This window comes from Sinohyriopsis cumingii, chromosome 11 (assembly GCF_028554795.1).
Source record: "Sinohyriopsis cumingii isolate HCF-2022 chromosome 11, ASM2855479v2, whole genome shotgun sequence".
NCBI lineage: Eukaryota > Metazoa > Mollusca > Bivalvia > Unionida > Unionidae > Sinohyriopsis > Sinohyriopsis cumingii.
Genome location: NC_142971.1, coordinates 69,062,818 through 69,086,715, shown reverse-complemented (window position 1 = coordinate 69,086,715; position 23,898 = coordinate 69,062,818). Strand labels below are relative to the sequence as shown.

The 23,898-nt window shown below is 35.2% G+C and overlaps 1 protein-coding gene across 1 annotated transcript; it reads left to right on the top strand.

Annotated features, from left to right (window-relative positions):
* Nucleotides 1-1,727: 1,727 nt before the first annotated feature.
* LOC149788639 (uncharacterized) lies at nucleotides 1,728-22,507 on the top strand. Its single transcript, XM_089973531.1, has 14 exons — nucleotides 1,728-1,840; nucleotides 2,637-2,705; nucleotides 3,555-3,722; nucleotides 4,224-4,290; nucleotides 4,832-5,007; nucleotides 5,992-6,174; nucleotides 6,504-6,625; nucleotides 6,993-7,191; nucleotides 11,610-11,768; nucleotides 12,476-12,613; nucleotides 14,683-14,805; nucleotides 19,496-19,678; nucleotides 20,683-20,876; nucleotides 21,752-22,507. The coding sequence occupies exons 1-14, from the start codon at nucleotides 1,780-1,782 to the stop codon at nucleotides 22,505-22,507; spliced, it is 2,598 nt and encodes an 865-aa protein (XP_089829657.1). The 5' UTR covers nucleotides 1,728-1,779.
* The last annotated feature ends 1,391 nt before the right edge of the window (nucleotides 22,508-23,898 follow it).

Here is a 23,898-nt window from a genome sequence, read left to right as displayed (position 1 = left end):
CGTGCCAAACTTGTTTTCCCTTTGTGCGCCGAAATGTCTCCATGATATCGGGTGGAGAAGAAAAAAAAAATCTCCTTAATAAGAAATGAACGAATCACAGGCATTAATTCCGGCTCATAATCCTACCCCAAGTCCCACGAATGAAATAAAGAAGAGTTTGTAAGAACTGGGGAATGCCTTTATACTTTCATGCATAATTATGTATGTATGTATGCATGTATGTATGTATATATGTATGTACGTATGTATGTATGTTTGCATGTATGTAAATGATTAATTTTCACGGATTGTTACAGATATACAAATCATTCAAAACCACGTATCAAACAATTTTTAGCCGGATCCGTTTGTGAAAGAGATATCATTTTGAATAATTTTAACCGGATCTGTTTGAGACATTTATGTCATTTTAAATACCTTCTATCCACTGTTGTGTTGGCACGAGAGAGGTTATCAGTCAAAAGTTCAAAAACACATGCGAAGTTTTAAGACAATTGCATATATATATATATATATATATATATATATATATATATATATATATATATATATAATTATTAATTTTATTTATCTTTCTCAAAATTCAAGTGGCGATTTCATAATATACACACTTTATAGTCGACACCTGTACTATTAAAACCTTTTGGCCATGACTAAAATTAATCAGCATTATACAGACACGATTTATTGTCAAACCATATATAAATATGTCTCTTTTTTAAAAAAATATATTGATTTCAATATATCATATTATTTTTGTTTCTTTATTCAATACCGAAAATAAGGAAAGAACGGAGAAAGTATTTTTAAAAAAAATTCAACAGTGAAACTGATAATTATTTCATTAATGGGCTTTTATAGGGAAAATATAATGCGAAGTGGACGTAGATAAGAAGTCACCTGATTTTATTCATTAGGCAGTCGTCAACAAACTAACTGCATCAAGGGTTTCAGTTTATTGACATTATCTAAAAATAAATGTATTTTGAATGGGTATAAAAGTGTATTAGGCAATTTGGGCGTGTTTGGTCAATGTTACTCATAATGTGTATATTTAAGGGATTTAGACCTGCTCAGAAGCATTTTCTTTACTTGCAGCAAAGAATGACATAGTTGTCAAGAAACCCTCTGAATATTACGTCATCAGTTACATGTTATTACGTAATATTAACAAAATAAAATGACCCCTGCGAAACACACGACACTCTGAAACTTGATCTCACGGCTATACATATATATATATATATATATATATATATATATATATATATATATATATATATGTATGCATATACATATATATATATATATATATATATATATATATATATATATATATATATAGAGAGAGAGAGAGAGAGAGAGAGAGAGAGAGACAGACAGACAGACAGACAGACAGACAGACACAGAGAGAGACAGACAGACAGACAGAGAGAGAGAGAGAGAGATATTCCTGAAAGTACATTAATATTGTAAGAGAGCTAACTCTGTCGACAATGTTTACATTTGGTGTCGTATCTGTTGTGAATATTGAAAACTCCTATTGAGAGAAATCACCTGAAATGCTATATATATACCGCTCTAGTTCTCTCATTTGCTTGCTTTTTCTGTTAAATCAGCTGTGTCGAGAGAAACAATGACAGCAAGTATACCCATGGTCTTACAACAAAAATTATTGATCTAGTGTTACATATACTATTATCTAAACCTATTCGGTAGTTGACGTTAAAGTTATAGGCTTGCACAAGAGAAGCACGGTATAGGAGGAATACGTACAAAATGGAAATCTACAGAAAATGTTGGATTCTAAGTTTACTAATGCCGTCTGTTCTAGGGCAAAGTAAGTATTAATGCTTAAAACATAAACTGGGAAAATAAATGTGTAAACTTTGGTGCTTAGAAATTCATGTGAATAATTTGGGTTTATACACGTATGAAGTTATCCTTATATCTATGCTGTCAGCATGCATACAATCCTCTCGACATATTTGGAAACTTCCTGTAAGTACGCTTATCCCTCTACTTGTTTGAAAACTAGTACCATTTGAATATTTTATGATGGCCGCTTGTCAATTTTATATAGTTGTTGAAAACTATTTTACACTGAAACAGGAGATAAACTGGCATTCAATTCGAGAAAAATGTTTATAAAAATCTTTTTCTTTCTTCATCACATTCAGTATTGTAAACTGACATGTATTTTGTCTAAATAAAATTTTACGAAAAAGATACCCCAACCTACAATGTAAAAGCAAGATATCCTGAAGGTTCATATTTTATTTTATCGTTTACAGACATTGCAAGTAGCAATACGAATTACAAACAGTTGCTATAGAAATATAAATTACGAACAGTTTCTATAGCAATATGAATTATAAACAGTTCCAATAGCAATACGAATTACAAACAGTATATCAGTATAAATTACAAACAGTTCCTATAGCAATATGAAATATAAACAGTTCCTATAGCAATATGAAATATAAACAGTTCCTATAGCAATATGAAATATAAACAGTTCCTATTGCAATGCGAATTGCAAACAGTTCTTATGGCAATATGAATTATTAACCAATTATCATAACAATATGAATTTTAATTCACATAAAAAATGTGAGATTATTTTTTTTTTACAGTTACACACTGTACAACTCAAAATGTGGGAAATTCTGCTTGCTGTGGTTCATCCCCAGTTGTAAATTCTGGTATGTTTCTCTCTCTCTCTCTCTCTCTCTCTCTCTCTCTCTCTCATCAAAACCCCCATACATATTGCAATCAATCTTCATATATTGCCATTTTTTTGTTATTATATCTATGTATATACTTCTCTACATAGATGCGAGTGTACGTTAAATCAGTCAATCAATCCGTCAGTATCAAATACATTAATTACATGCATACATAGATAGATTGATTTGTTGTTCTTACTTTCATTTGCCTTTCTATTTTTCAACAAGTAACTTTAGAATCAATTTTTGCCACAAACATCTAATAAACTACTTTTGCTGTAGGATGCTCAAAACACTTTGCTCCAATTCCCTTAGCAATAAATATTATATTTGTATTTTGTGCCTTAGAATACCAAATCAAACTAAACCAAACTTTTTGATCACACCAACGTGTCTTTAATTACCAAAAAACCTGGATTCATTTATATCCCCCCCCACAAGGCTTGAAAATTATAAACTATATGACCTTGAGTCTTCAGCGTGAGATTTAGTGTCAGCCAATCGCCATAGACTTTACTTTTCCAACGTCGATTTTGATTGGTTCATTTGTTAATTCGAAGTCTGAACTGCAATCTCAGACTTTAATGATCTGCGGACCGTGTTCAGTATTTGTTATCAGAGCCTTTGCTGGACAGGTGTGCTGCCAAATTCATAAAAATGAGCTCGTCTTAAACCGATTTTGTCTTCTGCTGCATGTATTCATCAATCGTCATCAAAAGTCCGATGTATGGTCGGTTGTTCATGATGACGTAAGTCATTCTTTAGAATTAGCAGATGGGTCAGAGTGAACTTAAAGTTTTGACTTTTGATAATATGTATTTTAAGGTGATGCCTACATGCTTGAAACCCCGAACTTCCAGTTTAGTTGTTGCGGAGTAACAAAATCTGTTATTGTCGGCGGGAGCGGATCTGGCACGTTCTACCTGTATGTCTGGCGACGTTTCTCCACCACCAACTACACGCTGATCGGCAAACAGCAAGTTACTGTCACAGGTTAGTTTATGTTTACTCTATCACAAAGAACGTATATATATATGTGTGTGTGTGTGTGTGTGTGTGTGTGTGTGTGTGTTCATTCAAGTTGATTCTGGATTTATTAAAATTATTTTCTTGCATTCGCATGCTGATTACTTTGGATTAGTCGAAATCTGATATAGCATGCATAAAATGGCATCAGCAAACGATCGGGATACTGTTTCAATAAAATAACATGTTCGTATCCCAGAAGATGACATTTTCCATAAAGATGAAAGTTTTGTACATGAGCACCAATTAACTCCGTCATAGTCGGGTTTAATTGGCAATAATTAAAAAAGCCATATAATTCAAATATATTGATGTTCATGTGTGCGATGCAGCATGACACGTAAATGTATGTGTTAAAGATTGTACGCTTGTGTTAAATTTAAGTAGATAAAAGTCACACCTTTGTATAAATGTATGTATAATGTGGGAAAGGAAATGTCAAAATATTATGCATTCTTTTCGCTTCAGGTGGAATCAATTCAATAATCCCAGATGCACAAAGAATATCATTTATCAACGGTGATTACATAGGATGGTAATTTCAAGCTATATTTTGGACTTCTATTATCCTTTGTAATCTGTTTTATTTATAGACAAGACACTTGGCACTTTTGTCACAGTTTTAGCAATCTACCTGTTCATTATTATCACAACGCCTCCTTGAAACGTGTTTTATTCTTTGTCACATGTCTACATTATTCTGTCAAATTCAGTATGTCTGCATGTGTCTCCGTTTGTGTCAATTTTGTCGCTATGGTATACATACATACATACATACATACATACATATATATATATATATATATATATATATATATATATATATATATATATATATATATATATATATATATATATATATATATAGATATATATATATATATATATATATATATATATATATATATATATATATATACTTCCGCGAGAAATGTTTAGTCAAATCAATATTCAATCTATCATTGATTCTGCAACTTTTGATTTAAAATTTTACAGTTTCAGCATTTGATTAAAAAAACTTTTTTTTGCTCCAAAACATCATCGAGTCTAGCAAAGAAAACAACGCTTAATTTCAGGTCTGGCACCAGTTTAATACCCTACTCCACTAATTCGGGCTCGGACTACGCAATGAATCACCGCTTTAGCCCCGCGACAACCATTTCCAGTGTGACGGCCGGTAGCAGCTACGACTGGGGAGGTGTCGATGTTCAAATAAACCAAAACTATGGTATTCAAGTCACCACAACAGCGTGTACGTTATACATTATGCTTCTCTGATCCTGTTATTTTCAATACTTTTAGAACAAGAAAATATGTCCTCCAAAGAATTTAGCACAAGTAAATTGCCGTTTGCACGCATGATCTCTCTCTCTCTCTCTCTCTCTCTCGGAGAATTATCCAAATAACTTAGTAAGTAAGGTATGTTTTAACTAATCACTTTTATATGTTCAAATCATGTAAAATCGGTTCCTATCACATTTAACTAAATACGGACACAACATCAGTCAACATTTTCATGCAAAAAAAAAAAAAAACGGTTTAAGTTCGTTGCAAAGACCTTAGATCCTCGTATTTGTAATAAGCTTTGAAAACTTGATCGACGATGAAACATCTGAACAGCGTAACTTTTTGTCGGTTAAATAAAATGTATTAAAAGTATTTTCACGCTTCTTCGCGCGTTTTTTTTTGTTTTTTAATTACTTTTTGTGGGTTTTTTGTGGGGTGGCGCGGTTGTTATATATATTTTTTGTTTGCTTTTTAACAGGAGAAGTGCCTCATTTTTTCTATGATTGTATGTTTTATCTAATATTTCATTACGACACTCGTAGGAAGAATAAAAGAAAGCACGGTTTGTTTCAATCAACTGGCGTACGGTTGATTACCATTTCCTCAAAAACTGGAATTTAAATAAAAGAAATCAGTCCCTTTAAGATGTAAAAACATATACATGTTTCAGAGTATGCATCGTTTAGTTGTTTAGTTGTCATGATTGTTATTATTGTTTTATCAAAAAGGGTATGAACCAAAATCGATAATACATTTAAATTGTTTCAATGCTACAGTTTTATTCCAATCGAACTGAATACAGCTGTTGTTGTTTTAGCTATGCGTTTGGAATCATAGTTAATCTGTGTAAAATATGCGTTAAATGAATAAATAGTCCACGCATAAGACTTGAAAAGGACGTAAACGTGACCAGACCAAATAATTTTGCGTAATTCATAAATCATACCAGCCACAGCACCATACTTCACCAATCTACCTTCCACCGTCTACTTCGCCGACACTGCCGTCATCACGAGTGGCGTCACTATCTTCACCGTCAGCGCCACCGACGTGGACCCAAATGACGTCACTGGATTGACTATAGAGCCATATCAGTACAAAGATGACTATTTCACCTTCGATAAGAGCTCAAGTAAGTTTAACGTTATTATTATGATGCATCCGTGAACAATGTTATGATTAAAGCATTCGTGTGTGTGTGTGTGTGTGTGTGTGTGTGTGCGAGAGAGAGAGAGCGAGAGAGAGAGTAATACTAATGCTGCTACTAAGTCTAACTTGAATATAATACCTACAGTAGCGTATCTAGCATGAAACAGTTCCGTCTTAAATCGGAAGGAATTTTATTTTCGGAATATCTGTTAATTAACATGTTTCTTTGTTATCAATTTATTTTTTGTTGCTGTTGCTGTCTTTATTTCTTGTCTAATTTTGTTCGTTTGTTGCTTTTTGTGCATTTTTTAGACACAGTGAGGTCGGCCCGGCAGTTACTGGCTGACGTAACATACACCATGGTGTTCGTTGTGACGGAGAGTCACTGCCTGAAGACAACTACAGCAACTTTAACGGTCATTATTTCAAACTCGGTGAGTAAAAGTCAAAAACGGGTTTAAAAGAAAATTAACATTTATATCTGATACAGTAAGTGAGAAGGCAATTTGGGATTATTAATGTATTTATCGGATGATAATTACCTCGTCTTCACATTTTTACAAAAATCTGGCAAATACTAACTCACGATATATATGTCTTATATTGTTGGTCCTTTCCCAATATTTAAACAAATTATTTCAGCTGACGCAATGGTCTTACCATATATTTACGTAGTGTAATGGCAGGTTGGATGTAAATTTCCAACCACTTGGCGCTTCTTTACCTTGGGCCGAAAATTTGCTTGTGAAAGCAAACACTATCAATGGCCTTACTGCAATAATTGACTGATTATATTTCCAGAAACCGAAGATTACCAATCTACCGGCCTCAATCAGTATCAGAGAAAGTGTTTACCAGCAGACGCTGCTGCATACGCTAACAGTGACAGACCCAATGAACGATTACGTCACGTGCAGCGAGACCTGGGCGGTTGGCCCTGAATCTCTTAGCGACAGCAAGTATCCGTTCATTGTTCGACAAATCTCGGCCTCGTCTTCCGGTGAGCAGATAGCTTGTATTACTCTTTTAATTCACTTCTGATGTGGTGCAGTATAACAGCGTAGGGATCATGGTTTGATGTGAGCAAAGGATTGCAGGAGCGCTCGAGAAAAGAGTGAACCACTGGAATTAAAAGTTTTTCAGTGTTCTCCGGCAAAGTGGTTGTACAATACTTTTTCTTATAAATTTGTTTTACGAACTAAATAAATGAGAAATATATGGCAAAATATTTACAAATATATGGTTGTTTTACTGCACAGCAAAAACGTATATATATATATATATATATATATATATATATATATATATATATACGATACACGATGCAATTCAAATGTTTCATAGCATAGCAAACAATGAACCCAAATGTTATGTTTGTTTGGTCGGTAAACCACCAGAATAATTCAAACGTTACTCGAGTAGTTAGTAATTAATTACTAGATTGATTGGTTAGCGGAATAACGTACCGTCTGACTAACAGATTGATGGGTGGATTGATTTCCAAATATACGAAAATACCAAATGACAGCAAGATTAGCAACGTTCCCTCTAAGCGAATGGTCGATGTGCGCGCTATGCGCGCTGCACTGTGCAAACATTACGCTGACTTGAGCAAAATTTTTCGATCATCATAACACATCCGTGCAAATTGCAAAAAATAATGCATAATACGTTATAATTATTACAAGTCAACACGTAAAATAAAAATTAAATCAACAATTGGTTAATGATAAATTTGTATAATTTTCGTAGTTCGTACTTGCTCTGTATTATATACTTTGAAAAGAAATTAAGTAAGAACAAGCTCCCCTATAATGTATATTTAGTGTGCTCTCTTCTGTTTTTTTTTACCCTTCCAAAATTTGTATACCCGATCAAGATCCACGGTTTGTCCACTTGTTAGATAAAATCTAATTCGCATAATCATGTCCAAATGGTCAACCTCAAATCTGTTACGCTGTTTTGTCTTGATACTGTTCATCAGACTAAAACCACGTTCAGCATCAGCACTCAAAGCTTGAAATGTACCACATATGTCCACAAATATCGCCATGGTTGAAAACTTCTCTGCTAGCAAGAAGCCAACAACATCCGCAAAAGGTCTTAAATTTCCAGATTCGAGTTTTTTCTTAAAATCTTTGTATAGATCATTATATTCCGATTGAAGCTTTGCATGTGTCGTTTCTCCAGCCAGGCCTAGCAAATGTTCGTATTTCGTCGCTAAATTGCTTAGTTCAGTTTCCCCGTAATCAAAGTTTGTTTGATTCTGAATCGCCTGAGTATCAAACGCTGCCCACTCTCTTAATTCGCTATCTGGGAATCTTTCTTATAAGTGCAGGCAGACACGCTCTATAAACCTTAAGATCGTAGCTGAATCTGTGTTTTATTGTTAACAACAGCATCTTCACAGCGTCGCTCTAATGAACTTCATTTCCTTCTAAATATTGTGATTTCAGTTTTCAAATCTTTGCTTTTGCAAACTGTACGGCCTCTATGGTTGATATACAGATTCTCTTGAAAACTGTACACATATCAGCTAATTCAGCTAAAACTTCATTCAAGACAGTTAAAGCGACGTGAACTTGAGGATTCTGGAGTTCTTTTAAACAATAATTTGCAATTGGTTCGTTATCTTCCTCGACCTGCTTCTGAAAATATTTGATTCGAATTGTGTAGTTTTAGAATCACAACTTTAACAGCAAAATGTATAGACATCCATCTAACCTCATGCAGTGGCCTAAAAGAGACAACATCTTCATCGGATACGTTAGCGAGTTCTTTAAATGTGGCTTTGTTACACTCGATTGGTTAAAAACAGCGTAGACGGTCCGGAGTAATGTCAATATTTTTCATGAGAGAAACTTTTCCCCACGCGTCATCGATTCATAGATCTTCACTGCGTGCTATGCAATGCTGCTCAGTCAGATGAAGAACCTCGGCAAGGATTAGTGCAACCAAGCCATTTCTTCTTCCTAGCGTAACGGATGCTCCATCTGATGTAAACATAATCATCCTTTGAAAATCGAGATTGTTCGTCATATAAAACTCCTTGATTGCAGAAAAAATAGACCCACTGTCGCAGGCTGTCAGTTTTACCATGTCAGCAAAAACTGTTCGTCGAAACTTCATTCCTGCAGGACGATATTTAATGTATACGATTAGCATTTTGGTTACATATATGTCTGTGCTTTCGTCTACAATAAGTGTATTGAATTTAGACTCGAATTTCCTGCATGTATATCCCTTTGACAACCGATTCGATACATTCAACAAACTCAAATGCATACTTTTTCCTTCTCCATCTATCAGGAAGTTTCAAATATCTAGCCATGGGATCATGAATATCCATTACTGACAGCATCTAAGAGTTCAATGAGAGGACCAACAAGACATTATCAATAAGAATCTTCACTTGCTCATAGTTACTTCGTTGGCGATCATTCGCTTCGATCCGCATATGTCGATCATCCTTTGACTTCACCAGGAAGAAGTTGATTACAGCTCCAGCTTGAGTTCTTTTTAATTCCCAGTCCAAATGGATTTTCTGTGTAGTATGTCTCTTTAGATAATCCGATTTACACATATCCCAAGTTTTTCCAGTCGCAAAATCACCACTCGCTTTAGCATCGGCACATACTTTACAATCACAAAGAACACCATCGTCCTCAGAAAAATGAAACATATTTCCTAATTCCACACGCTGCGAAACTTTCGATTCTACCGATTTGGTTTCAACAAGTTGTTTCAACCATGCTGATTTAAATGTACTAGGGGCCGCTTTGTATGCTTTGTGTCTGCGTCATCTTCACGTTTTCGTTTTGACATTATAATAAGATGGAAAGAATATAATAAAAATCAATTTCTTAAATTAAAATGCAACAATCATTCAACGCAAGTATCCAAATTGAATGAAATGAAATCTTACTTTTTATTTTTGTGGGGTGCTTGCTCCGGTTGATCTTATCAGACCATTTGGTGAGGACCTCCTGTCGTACTTGTGGTTGTATTGTGCTGTATTCTTTTTATTTATTTTAACCATTTCCCATCTTCTGTATATATATATATATATATATATATATATATATATATATATATATATATGTATATGTATAATTTTAATTATTGTATTTGTTATTGTATTTTTTACTACATTATTTTTTTTTAAATTGAATATATGATGGAAATCTATTCAAGGCATTCGTCGTCTTCTAGGATGAAAGTTTCTCTCATCTTTGATTCTTCTCTCTTTTGCCTTTTTGTTGTTCTCCTTTTTTCTGTCTTTGTCTTTATCCTCATCTGTTGATGTTGGTTGCTTTGTTTATGTTGTTTCTTTTTCTTCCAGCTTTAGATTTGTCGTTATCTCGATACCAGATGTAGGCAATCGTCGTAGTCATCCAAATAGTTTGCTATTTGTACATCAATTTGGCATGTTTGTACTAGTTGCATTTTCTCTGTTTGTAGTATTGTTTTTGCTAATGTTTTCGTCTCTTTGCTACTCTGTTTCTATCTTTGTTCCTTTATTTGCTCTTGTTTTTGAACATTTTGTTTCTGTTTTCCCAGCTGTGCTTGTTTCATTTGTTTCTCCTAGACCGCTACTGGTTTCGGTAGTTTCCCTTGTTGTTCATGTGTTTGGACTTGTTTCTGTTCCTACGAGCAGCCTTGGTTGCCAATTGCTTTTTCGGAGCCTTTCCTCCGGTGGACTTTCTTGCGGTTTGCTTTGCCGGTGATAAAACAGACTTTACTTCTCAAGAAGGAGTATCAGAATGGCACTTTTATATTCAAAGCGAAATAAATTCCTATAAGTGAAACCGACAGTGCAACATACATCGCTTGTAGTTGGCCAGGTGCATTTGAACGACGTCCTTTGATTGGGTGATATTAGCGGGATTTGATTGGCGAGCATTCCTCAAAAATTTCAATCCGTCTAGCGTTAGTAAGGTCTTCTTACTGCAACAAGATTGATAATGTTGGAAAGATTTTAGCATTAATGTTGAATTGAATATTTGGTAAGTTTGATCTGCTGCACGGAGAACAATTCAGCTGCACGGGGATGTCTGAGCAGCTGCGCTGACGCACGCACGTGCAGCTTAGAGGGAACGTTCAAGATCGGTATTATACAAAGTTTTCGAACGTCTTTTGGATTCTATCAGACTGCACAAAGCCTTTGAAGTGTATTTTCGAAAACATCGAAATACTGAAATGTAATGCTTATGTAACAAATGAAAAAATAAAACAGAATGTAAGGAAAAGAGAAATAAAGGATAAACTTAATTAATTAAATAATTTTACGTCACAAGACCAAAGATAATTTTTCCCGAAGGGAATGTTATAAAATGAAATTTAACTGTTCATTTTTTACATGAGATTTTGAAAATGTATATTAGATTTTTGCAAAACGCTTTATCGTCTTTATTGCAGCTTACGGTATATATTTAATGGCGTGGCCACAGCTTAATTATAACTCCGCCTCCAAGTACAGTTTAAGTGTATCCTGTACTGATGGAACAAACACCGTCACTGGCATTTACTACGTCAACATCATTGAGAACTCAAAGCCCATCATCTCTAACCTGGACAGTCAGCGACTCTCTCTGTCTGTCTCTCTGTCTCTCTCTCTCTCTCTGTGTACAACAATTATACCTGATACTATGTTGGATCTATAGTTCTAATACACGTGAAGGTCAAAGTTTTAGTGATCGCCTGAAACACAGTCTATGCTTTTCTCTGAGTCCTTCACATTCTGCGAAGAGAAGTGTCATTCCGCTTAAGGTTTATAACATTATGTGGCACAAGTAGCCAGAATCTACAGGGCAATCGAGAACAAATAATTAAAATAGTCCAAATGTGCATAGCACAGACAGTGATAACGTTTAATAAGCATGTGTTATATGGCCAGGGTCTTTAGGGTGCGATCACGGGCCCTGTGGTAAGAAACACACGGGCCTCTCCTAGTTCTTGTTCAAACAAAATTTTTCTTGTTTAAAATTAAAAAGTGTTGTTCGGTCTGGGCCCCATATGGGCCCGGGTACCGGGGATATATCCCGGTTTTTCCACCCCCTTCTTGTCGGCCCTACGAACTCTAGTGATCTCTTTGCAACAGCTACACGCTCTCTCTCTCTCTCTCTCTCTCTCTCTCTCTTGGATTGAGGATTAAAAACCGTTGCGAATTTCGCGTAAGGAGCTTATTTTCAAGTCTAATCCAGTTTATTGGATCTAAATTTACATAAATCCTATATTTGCGTGAATGATTGCATCGGTTCTGAGAAGGTTCATTAATTTCACAGATGCTGCAACTGTAAATGCCACGACTGATTTTACGGGGAAAGTGCTCTTTACCGTCCAAACATACGACGAGGAAAGTGACCAGCTGACCCTGTCCCACACCTGCAACCCATCTGGATGTCCCTTCTACGTATATGACTGTGAGTAAGATCGTAAAATCGGTCCCCAGAGTTCCTGCCGTAATTGGTTTCCCATCCTACACATAGCCCTTTTTGTTGACCATAATATAAGGGTCATTTATGGGACCAGTTTTGAACATGTATGCACGTATATCAACTTCTTTGTTTAGAATAATTTTTTTGGTGTGTTATTGTGGGGTTTGGGGATTTTGTTTACGAAAATACCTTTGTGAGTCCATCGTTTGTCGGCCGAGGTAAATATAGCAATCAGAGTAGGCCAGCGTCAGTAAGAAGAGTTCCCTTTGGGTAAGTACAACTTTTGAAGCTTTCCTGAATAGGGGCTTCTTTCGAAAACCAGTACAATATTTTTACTGGGAGATTATTTTTTCTGCATCTCTAACATACGTATATGACAACGTCAGTTTTGGTTAGAACAAATAGTTGTATTACTGCAAACAGCGAACACACTAATACGGCATCTTTAGAGTCAAGCCTTTGATTATCGTTTTTAGCTCAGCAATTGAAAATACAAAATAAAATAAAGACAAAACAAAACAACACTCATCCAACAAATAGTTCCTAGTTCAAATGTGAATATTATCGTACGATTTCATTTATCATTACATTGTCATTAGCGTTCTGAGACCTTATCTTAGATGACAATGATTAACTAAGGATGAGATTCCTTCGAAGTTTGATACTTTTCGATAATTAAAATTTGACGATACATAGCATAGAAGTAGAAATAATGCAAACAAGGAATGCCTAAAACAGTAAACAAAATATCGCAGTTTATGCAGGTTTGGTTTAGTATCATGTTTTAAGGCACAGCCACATAATTAGGGTTAGGGTTACACCCTAAACCCTAAACCCTAACCCTTATTTTTTGCCGAAGGAAATCTTGAGTAAAGCGAAGAACCATGGTAGTAGTTTACCACTGATAGGATTCAAAACGCAAGTGAGGGCTTACATCAATTTTCCTCACAATTTTTGGCGGTTATTAGGTTACTAAATATAGCGTTCAAACAACAGGTGAATGGAAGTAAATTATCTGCCTGTGCTTCAACTTTGTGATAGGGCTAGGCAAGGATTCATCGCACCGCATTTAGTTTGAATGTTTATTTGGAAGACTGTTTTCATCCTATATGTTTTCAGTTATTTCTAAGAGCGTTAAATTTATTTCGAAAAATAATCTATCAGGATATTTCATGACAAAGGAAACTAGATAGAAATTTTCTGTTTGTAAAACACATATGATCCTCACCCCAATCAATGATATCAAATAATATATTATAAGATAATGAAGACAGAATGAACATAAACATCATGAAATGGACTGAAATTCTAATCATATCATTTACCTAAATCTGTTAAATACAAATATATTTACCACGTTTCAAGCGTCAGTCTCGGATGGTTTTTCATAACAGTACCAACAAGTCTTGTGTCCACAAGTTTAAAAGGTTTAAATGTGTTTTAGAAATGAACAATTTACTCTAAAGGTCAGAAAAGCCAGTCATATTAGTCGTATGTGATTACGAATATACTAGCCAACTTTCAAGTGAATACTTTGAGTGGTTTTCGCACGATCATTCCAGCAAGATTACGTACAATCGGACTGATAAGCTAAAATTAAGATGTCATCGCTGCAGGTTGTAGAGAAATAAAATGTAAAATCCTTTTTGACAGAAGCTTTCCCAGAGCAAAATAATGTCTTGGTACTTTGAAAATTTTCAATGCAAGATCACAGTCTCCATGCATTCTGACGCAAGTAGAGTGTGTGTGTGTGTGTGTGTGTGTGTGTGTGTGTGTGTGTGCCAAGAATGTGTAAATTCTTTATATATATATATATATATATATATATATATATATATATATAGTGCAAATTTCACATTATCTCACGAGGGGTGGGTGGCAAGCCAAAAAGAGTTACATGAATGCACAGTTACTTATATCAGTCTATGTAATGGCACTCAAAGCATTCAAAGATTTTTCTCTTTATTAGTTTAACCCTTTCATGGCAATGCGCATGAGCTAATAGTTTATCCGACCATATCTTTAGACCATATTGTTATACTTTAATTTCATAGCTGGAGAAGTTTCAATAACCAGCAATCTACTACGATGGTCTACGTCCTCTTACGACATGTCTGTGTCCGCTAATGATGGCTACACTACCATTCCTGGCGAGAAATTAAAAGTGTACATAGTGGGTAAGTCCAAAGTAGTCTTTACTAGTAGTGTATGATGAGCCAAAAATCGTGAAATTTCCGCATGACAGTTCCACAATTTATTCAGCTAGCACCTCATGCACACATTTATACAAACTATAATCCCATGTACACATTTATACAAACTATAATCTCATGCACACATTTATAAAAACTGGAATTCCATGTACACATTTATACAAACAAGAAACCCATGTACACATTTATACAAACTAGTATCCCCGGTACACATTTATACAAACTAGAACCCCATGTAGACATTTAAACACACTAGAACCCCATGTACACATTTATGCAAACTAGAACCCATTATAGACATGTATTGAAACTAGAACCCATGTACACATTTATACAAATCACAACCACATGTACGCATTTATATAAAATTAAACTCCATGAGAACATTTATACAAACTAGAGCCGTATGTACACATTTATATAAAATAGAACCCCATATAGACATTTATACAAAAAAGAATCCCATGTACACATTTATGCAAACTAGAACTTATGTACACATTTATATAAAATAGAACCCCATATATACATTTATACAAACTAGAACCCAATGTAGACATTGATACAAACTAAAACCATGTGTACACATTTATATAAAATATAACCCCAGGTAGACATTTATATAAACGCGAACCCCATGTGCACATTTATACAAACTAGAATCCCATGTAGACATTTATACAAACTAGAATCCCATGTAGACATTTATACAAACTAGGACCACATGCTGACATTATTGAAAAATAGCACCTCATGTAGACATTTATACGAGGGACTCATGTAGACGTTTACTCATGCTAGACCCTCATATAGACCATTATGAAGCTAGAACCTCATGTAGAGATTTATAAACAGAATAGCACTTCGTGTAGACATTTATACAAACTAGCACCTCATGTAGAGATTTATAAACAGAATAGCACTTCGTGTAGACATTTATACAAACTAGCACCTTATATAGACAGTTATACAAACTAGGACATCATGTAGACATTTATGAAAAATAGCATATCATGTAGACATTAATAAAAAATAGCACCTCATGTAGACTTTTATACAAATTAGCACCTCATAGAGACATTTATAAAAATAAAACAGCACCTCGTGTAGACATTAATAAAAAGAAACACCTCGTGTAGACATTATACAAACTAGCATCTCATATGGACATTTATACAAACTAGAACCTCAAATACACAATTAAGCACACACTATGCAAATTATATACAATCTAGTACATCATATACACAATGTATACAATTTAGCACATCATATACACAATGTGTACAAGCAGGAGGTCATGGGTTCGAACCCCGGCCTAGTCATACCAAAGACTTACAAAACTGATAATAACTTCTGACTTGCTCGGCGCTCAGCATTAAGAGGTTAGTGTTAGGAGTGTGCGGCCTGGTGTTAGGAAAATGTGACTAGGTGGGTCATCATGCTACATGTCTGCGGCATTATGCCCCAATGCAAGACATCACTATAAACTGCCACACTGCGGATACCGTAGTGATATGACTTAAAAATTGTTAAAGACTACGTTATAAATCCTAATCACACACACACACACACACACACACACACACACACACACACACACACACCTACACACACACACACACACACACACAATCAGTTATAATTAGGGACAGACAAATGGCAATCATTAAAGCTTATTTCTTCGGTATTTTATACTTGTTCTACTTATACAATGACATTCGTCACAACTAGTTCTGTTATTGTCACTACTACTACTACTACTACTACTACGGATACTACTACTGCTACTAATATATGTTCTATTTCTAATGCTAAAGACATGTTCTACTACTATTTCTACTGTTACTACTACTACTACTACTATTACTACTATTACCATTACTACCTGTTCCAGTACTACTATTTCTGTATGTTCTGCAACTGCTACTGTTACAAGTTATACTAATGACACATGGTATACTACTGCTACGTGGTACAATACTGCTACGTGATATACTGATACATATTATGCTATACATGCTATGCTACTTATGTTATACTACTACATGTTATGCTACTGCTAAATGTTATAATACTACTACATGTTATGCTACTGCTAAATGTTATAATACTACTACATTTTATGCTACTGCTAAATGTTATAATACTACTACATGTTATGCTACTGCTAAATGTCATAATACTACTACATGTTATGCTACTGCTAAATGTTATAACACTACTACATGTTATGCTACTGCAAAATGTTATAACACTACTACATGTTATGCTCCTGCTAAATGTTATAACACTACTACATGTTATGCTCCTGCTAAATGTTATGACACTACTACATGTTATGCTACTGCTAAATGTTATAACACTATTACAGATTATACTCCTGCTAAATGTTATAACACTACTACTACATGTTATGCTACTGCTAAATGTTATAACACTACTACATGTTATACTACTGCAAAATGTTATAACACTACTACATGTTATGCTCCTGCTAAATGTTATAACACTACTACATGTTATGCTCCTGCTAAATGTTATGACACTACTACATGTTATGCTACTGCTAAATGTTATAACACTATTACAGATTATACTCCTGCTAAATGTTATAACACTACTACTACATGTTATGCTACTGCTAAATGTTATAACACTACTACATGTTATACTACTGCTAAATGTTATAACACTACTACATGTTATGCTCCTGCTAAATGTTATAACACTACTACATGTTATGCTCCTGCTAAATGTTATGACACTACTACATGTTATGCTACTGCTAAATGTTATAACACTACTACATGTTATGCTCCTGCTAAATGTTATGACACTACTACATGTTATGCTACTGCTAAATGTTATAACACTATTACAGATTATACTCCTGCTAAATGTTATAACACTACTACATGTTATGCTCCTGCTAAATGTTATAACACTACTACATGTTATGCTCCTGCTAAATGTTATGACACTACTACATGTTATGCTACTGCTAAATGTTATAACACTATTACAGATTATACTCCTGCTAAATGTTATAACACTACTACATGTTATACTCCTGCTAAATGTTATAACACTACTACATGTTATGCTACTGCTAAATGTTATAATACTACTACATGTTATGCTACTGCTAAATGTTATAACACTACTACATGTTATGCTACTGCTAAATGTTATAACACTACTACATGTTATGCTCCTGCTAAATGTTATAACACTGCTACATGTTATGCTCCTGCTAAATGTTATAGCACTACTACATGTTATGCTACTGCTAAATGTTATAACACTATTACATGTTATGCTCCTGCTAAATGTTATAACACTACTACATGTTATGCTACTGCTAAATGTTATAACACTATTACAGATTATACTACTGCTACATGCGTTATGTATATCTAATTCGCATTTGTTAGTTTTTCTCCATAATTATAAATTATAATTGCATTTTGTACTTGACCTTGTCCGAAATCAAGTTCATGTTGTATCTGACCAATAACTTTTATTTTACTAAGCAAATAGTGCATAAATAATATTTTCGATTATTCTGGGTTAAACATTGAAAACGTTATCAATAAAGTGAGCAAAATTATTTGGCTCTGGGTTTTGGTTATTTGGAATTCCCCATAAGCTTGCATAGCCTACCTGATGTTTACTACATTTTATATTATAATTTTAATAGCAGATTTTATAATGTTGAGGACTTTGAATGTTCGAGAATGGAAAATTCCATTAAATCGAACTATTTATGGAAAATGTTAATTGATACCTATGTCAAGTAGAGATCTTTATTTAGAAATTACTCATTCGTGCTATACGATCTTGAAGCAGAGTCAGTTTTGTTGTTTTCAGAAATGGAATGGGGTGAAAGTATTTGTTCAAAATATTTTTTCACTGGAAATACAAAGTGCTCATGAATAATATTATTCGACAGAGACATTAAATTGAAATTATTCTGAATTCAGACAAGTACACATTGGGTTATATTCTTGTGATTAATTGGAAAACTTGGTACATCATCGCTCTTCAGGCTACTTTTACATTACTGCATTCAAGACTACGGGCACATTAACACCTTCAACGTTGTATCTTATTTCGAACACCGCTACACTTTAATTAGAACTTTAATCATTAGGACTGTTGAAAGAACTTTCTGGACTATTTGGATTTTGCTTTGCATTGCTGTATGTTCTTTTATAAATTTTCACTTTGTATTCTAGGGAAGTAATTTATTTGTTGATTTTTACAAAACTTGCTGGTTTTCGTTCTTTTCTATTGGTTAAGGATCATAGAGTTGTAATATATATACTGCTACTGCGTGTTCTACATCTAATACTTCAACATTTACAACAACAACAACGACAACATCTACTACTAATACTACTATGACTGCTACTACTAACACTACTAGTACTATTATTATTATCATTATTATTATTATTATTACTACCACCATATTATCACTACCACTGCTACTACTACTAATACAATTACTACCACTGCTAATGATATTACCATAAGTTACTATTTGTTATAAGGAAAAGTGGCCGGTTTTAGTAATGATGACAAAGGACATAATATTGTAACAGGTTTAATTTATATAATCATAAGTTTTCATTATCAATCTGAACAGGCATCAATAAAGACCCAGTTATTACAAACGTCGCCTCATTGTCATTGTCGGTGGCGGAAAACACGGCTTTAGGAACGTCACTGTATACCGTCAGTGCCACTGACGCTGAGTATGACAACATCACATTCTACATGGCCGTGACGCCAGGCGAGGGATGGTACCTATTCCAGATGGACTCCACAAGTAAGTTTGATTTGGACCGGCTTAGTGTTTTACTACATAGCAACACACTGTAGGTTATTTCATACAGAGGCAAGTACAGTAATATACATTGCCAACGGAAGCACCGCATGAAATGATTCATTCGAATGTGTGAATAGGGCCTGCACCGCTTCCTCAATAATTTCGTTTTCTCTTAATATGACTTGTATGGTGGATGATCTATTAATCTGTGTTTTAATCATTTCTCTATTACACAATATGTTGTTTATGGATCCGTAACTCTATCACACAGTTGGTTGTGTGTGGATCCGTAACTCTATCTCACAGTTGGTTGTGTGTGGATCCGTAACTCTGTCACACAGTTGGTTGTGTGTGGATCCGTAACTCCATCACACGGTTGTGTGTGGATCCGCAACTCTATCACACAGTTGGTTCTTTGTAGAACTGGATACTCTCACGCAGAGAAATAATCCAACTGTAGAAATTGATTCCATTATTTTGCCCACTTATTATGAATAAAAGATACATTCATAGTACATAATACCTAATGCAATATCAGAATTTAATATTTTCTCTTTTATTTTTATTAGCGAAACGTCACCTTAGTATAAATGCGTACAGCTTATCAGATTACTCCGCTATTACTTGCGCACGGAAAGATTGTCAGGTTGTGTTATGAGTTCTTTTCAGTAGACTTCTCTATGTATCAAAGATACTGGATAAAAATTATTCATATTTGAGTTGCTTGTTAGAGTATATTTCAGAAAAGGAAGCATGGTTGGGAGGTGTGTGGAACTTCCGATTTCTTTTTGAAACCGGTCTCATATGAATTTAAGTATGTGCATCTGGAGTCCGATTGTTACGTTTAAATGAATAAGTAATTGAACTATTTTAGTGCATCGCTTTACAAACCACTAGGACCTCCATGTTTATATTTGTTTGTCGTATCGAAAATGTGTAAATTCATTAGTAGGGCAAAATATACTCTAATTGCAAGCTTCTTTTTTTCCCTTTACGTCCCAAAGGTGGACTGATCAGCACACATAGGACCCATGCCATTAACTACGATACGCTGACAAACAAGGCGTTTACGATGAGCGTTTACGCTTATGACGGCATCTGGCACGACGTTGAAACTATTACAATAAGCGTAACAAACGTAAACGAGGCCCCATCCTTCAATCAAAAGGCATATTCCATCAACGATTACGAGGGACTGGTATGTATTGGTTTTAGCAAATGTTACTAGGATCGCTGAGCAGTAAATTTAATCAGCCGACTTCAGTAGCTTGTTTATCGTTAGTACATAGACAAATGGCAGATACACACACTGAGTTCTATTTTTTATTAAATTATTCCACGTCAAGGTCAAAACAATGGTGAAAACACGCACACACACACTCACACACACACACACACACACACACACACACACACATATATATAAAGGGAGAGAGAGAGAGCGCGATGCACAAATACGGTATGTGTGGTTCTCTCCAACGTATTTCTATAACCTCTAACTACATGACCAAAACTTTCATTTATACAATTTTATTTTGATTGCAACCTGATTGTAAAAATATTAGACGAAACAGATGGTCTCAATATAAATGAAAAACAATTTATTTTAAATGCCATCGGAAAAGTGAGCATCGTGGCTAACATTTTAAGTGTTTGCCTTGTATTCATGAACGGCGTTTTGGGGTGGCAAGTGGGGCGACCACCCAAGGCCCCACTCTTGAGGGGGCCCCGCTTTTCAGGCCTAATGTCGTCCTTATGATTTTGTCAAGCTACATTCTACGGTAAGCTGGAAACGCTGATACAGAATAATGAAACAAAACTAAATTCGTGCGCCAAATTGCGAAAGTTGATCTAGTCTAGGCATAATCAGTGTTTGCAGTAGCATACCAATCGATATACTGATACTCTGGCCCCGCGCTGTCATGGTCGGCCCTAGGCCCCGGGGACACCTAACGCCGCCTCTAATTGTATTTAGCTTTTATTTTAAATTCTGTTGGTAAAAAGGATGGTTATTTGTTTAAGCTTTTTTTTTTTTTTAAATCGCATATTAATTCTTTTTCTTATCTTTTAAAGTCTGGAACGGTGCTTCAAAACCCTCGGTTCACGACAACTGACCCAGATTCTGGTGACACACTTACCTATAGTCACAACTGTGGAAACGATACCTCACGCTTCATAATAAATCCCTCCACCGGTCGCCTGTCTTACAATGGAAGCTACAGCCTCGACATGGGTGCACCAAAAAGCGTAACATGCAGTATCACCATCACCGACTCCGGCGGTTTAACGGACGTGGCATCGCTCTCGATCAAAATAGGGTATGCAAATCAGTTCACACCAGTATTTGATGCATCGTCGTACAGCTTTACTATCAGCCAAAACACTCCAATTGGCAATGTTGCGTTCCAGCTTAACGCAACCGATTCGGATGGCGACTCACAAGGGATTGTTGAATATACGTTGAATCAAGCCAGTATGGGAAACATGTATTTCGCGATCTTAAAAAATGGGACTGCTTACGTCTACAAAGATTTGACTGTATTTTACACAGGGGCCACTTATACCATCACTGCAACGGCAAGAGACGTATTAGGACTTTCATCCACAGTTAACGTTGTAATAATATTTCCGGTGTCCACCACCATTATCACGACCACGACAGATCGAGAGAGATTATTTTTTCAAGATTACAGAAACACGTATTGGTTTGTGCCCTCGGGGTTGGGGGCGGCCGTACTGTTATTTCTTCTCGTGTTCATGGTAATTCGCTGCCACAGAATAGAGGATAAAGCAGCAGGGAAGTTGTACAGACCAGGTGGCACAGACTAAATTAACCCTTCCAGACAAATAATTTCCGTAGAAGCCTCAGAATTCAAAAATAAAGCCTCCTACGCGAAATAATCTGAAAAATTCCCCCCAAATTTGCATTTTTGGACACAAAAAAAATGGCAGCTTTTTTGGGGGGGGTATTGTAAAATTTATTTGCCGTAATTGAATTTGGGTTGCAGATGCTAATTTTATTTCACAATAAAACAATATCATTGAAAATAAGATGAGTCGAAAAGTTAGCACAGTTGGAGAACCTCATTCGGCCAGATTAGCACGAGAGCAATTAGCGACATTAAAGAAGTTCATTCCGACAAAACAATTATTTAAGAGAAATGTTCGTGATTACGAAGATATGCAACATGGAATTTCAGAAACTTCGGCAAAATGGTTGAAGCCAGTGACCGGAACAATTGAGCAGGTTGTATATGGCGACGAAAAAGATCCAGATGCTAGAAAACGTGGAATCTTTCCTATGTTGAAAGGTATTGAGGATCAATCACGAACATTACCCGAGCGATTAGCAATAGCAGCAGCGGCGCAACAACTTGCAATTGCTGATGGAGGAAAACCTGGAGGTGGAAAACCGGGAGGAAGAAAAATCTCAATGATAAAAGGGAAGTTTAATATCGATAATTTAAGAGAAAATTTCACCGATGAGGGATGGGAAATAATATCGCAGCCCCTCTCGACATTGTATAATATAGATGAGATTGGCCAATTTGCGGAGGAATATTTTAGTAGTCGAGCTGAATTTTTGACTGCAGTGGGGAAAAAAAGATATGCAACTCGCGATAGTTGGTACGATATGGTATATAAAATTTACACACAAACAACATCAGTAAGGAAGACAACGGATCCGCGTTACAGAAGATTTTTAGAAACAGCAAGAGATACACAAAAAGATATTGTGCAAAGGGAGAAAGACAGAAAACAACTGGAGAAAGAAAGAAAACAACAGGAAAAAGAAGAAAGAAAACAACTGGAAAAAGAAAGAAAACAACAGGAGAAGAAGGAAAAAACTAAAAAACGAGGGAGAAAAGAAACATCACAGGAAGATATTCAACCACAGGAGCCAATATTTCAACCAGAGGAATTAGGAGCTAGACCAAAAGAAAAAACTTCACCTCAGAAAAAAGAAAGAAAATCAAGAAAGAAAAAAGATCAGAGTGATGAACCGATAATTGTTCCCGAACATGTATCATCACCGGCTATTAGTGTGTTTAAAATTGATCCTAGTGTAACAGCGGATATTTATTTGAATCCAAAAAGATTTTATTTACTTGGCGACTATGATTCAGTAGTTCAAATAGCTGCGGATGATTCTACGAAAAATAAAAGATTCTTTTTGCGAAAAGAATTTGATGCTGATAAAGTTAACATACTTGATTGGT

Coding starts and splice junctions, on each gene's coding strand:
- LOC149788639 (XM_089973531.1), top strand. CDS start 1,780: ATGGAAATCTACAGAAAATGTTGGATTCTAAGTTTACTAATGCCGTCT. Junction 6,175..6,503: donor CACCTTCGATAAGAGCTCAA/GTAAGTTTAACG, acceptor TGCATTTTTTAG/ACACAGTGAGGTCGGCCCGG. Junction 6,626..6,992: donor CGGTCATTATTTCAAACTCG/GTGAGTAAAAGT, acceptor TTATATTTCCAG/AAACCGAAGATTACCAATCT.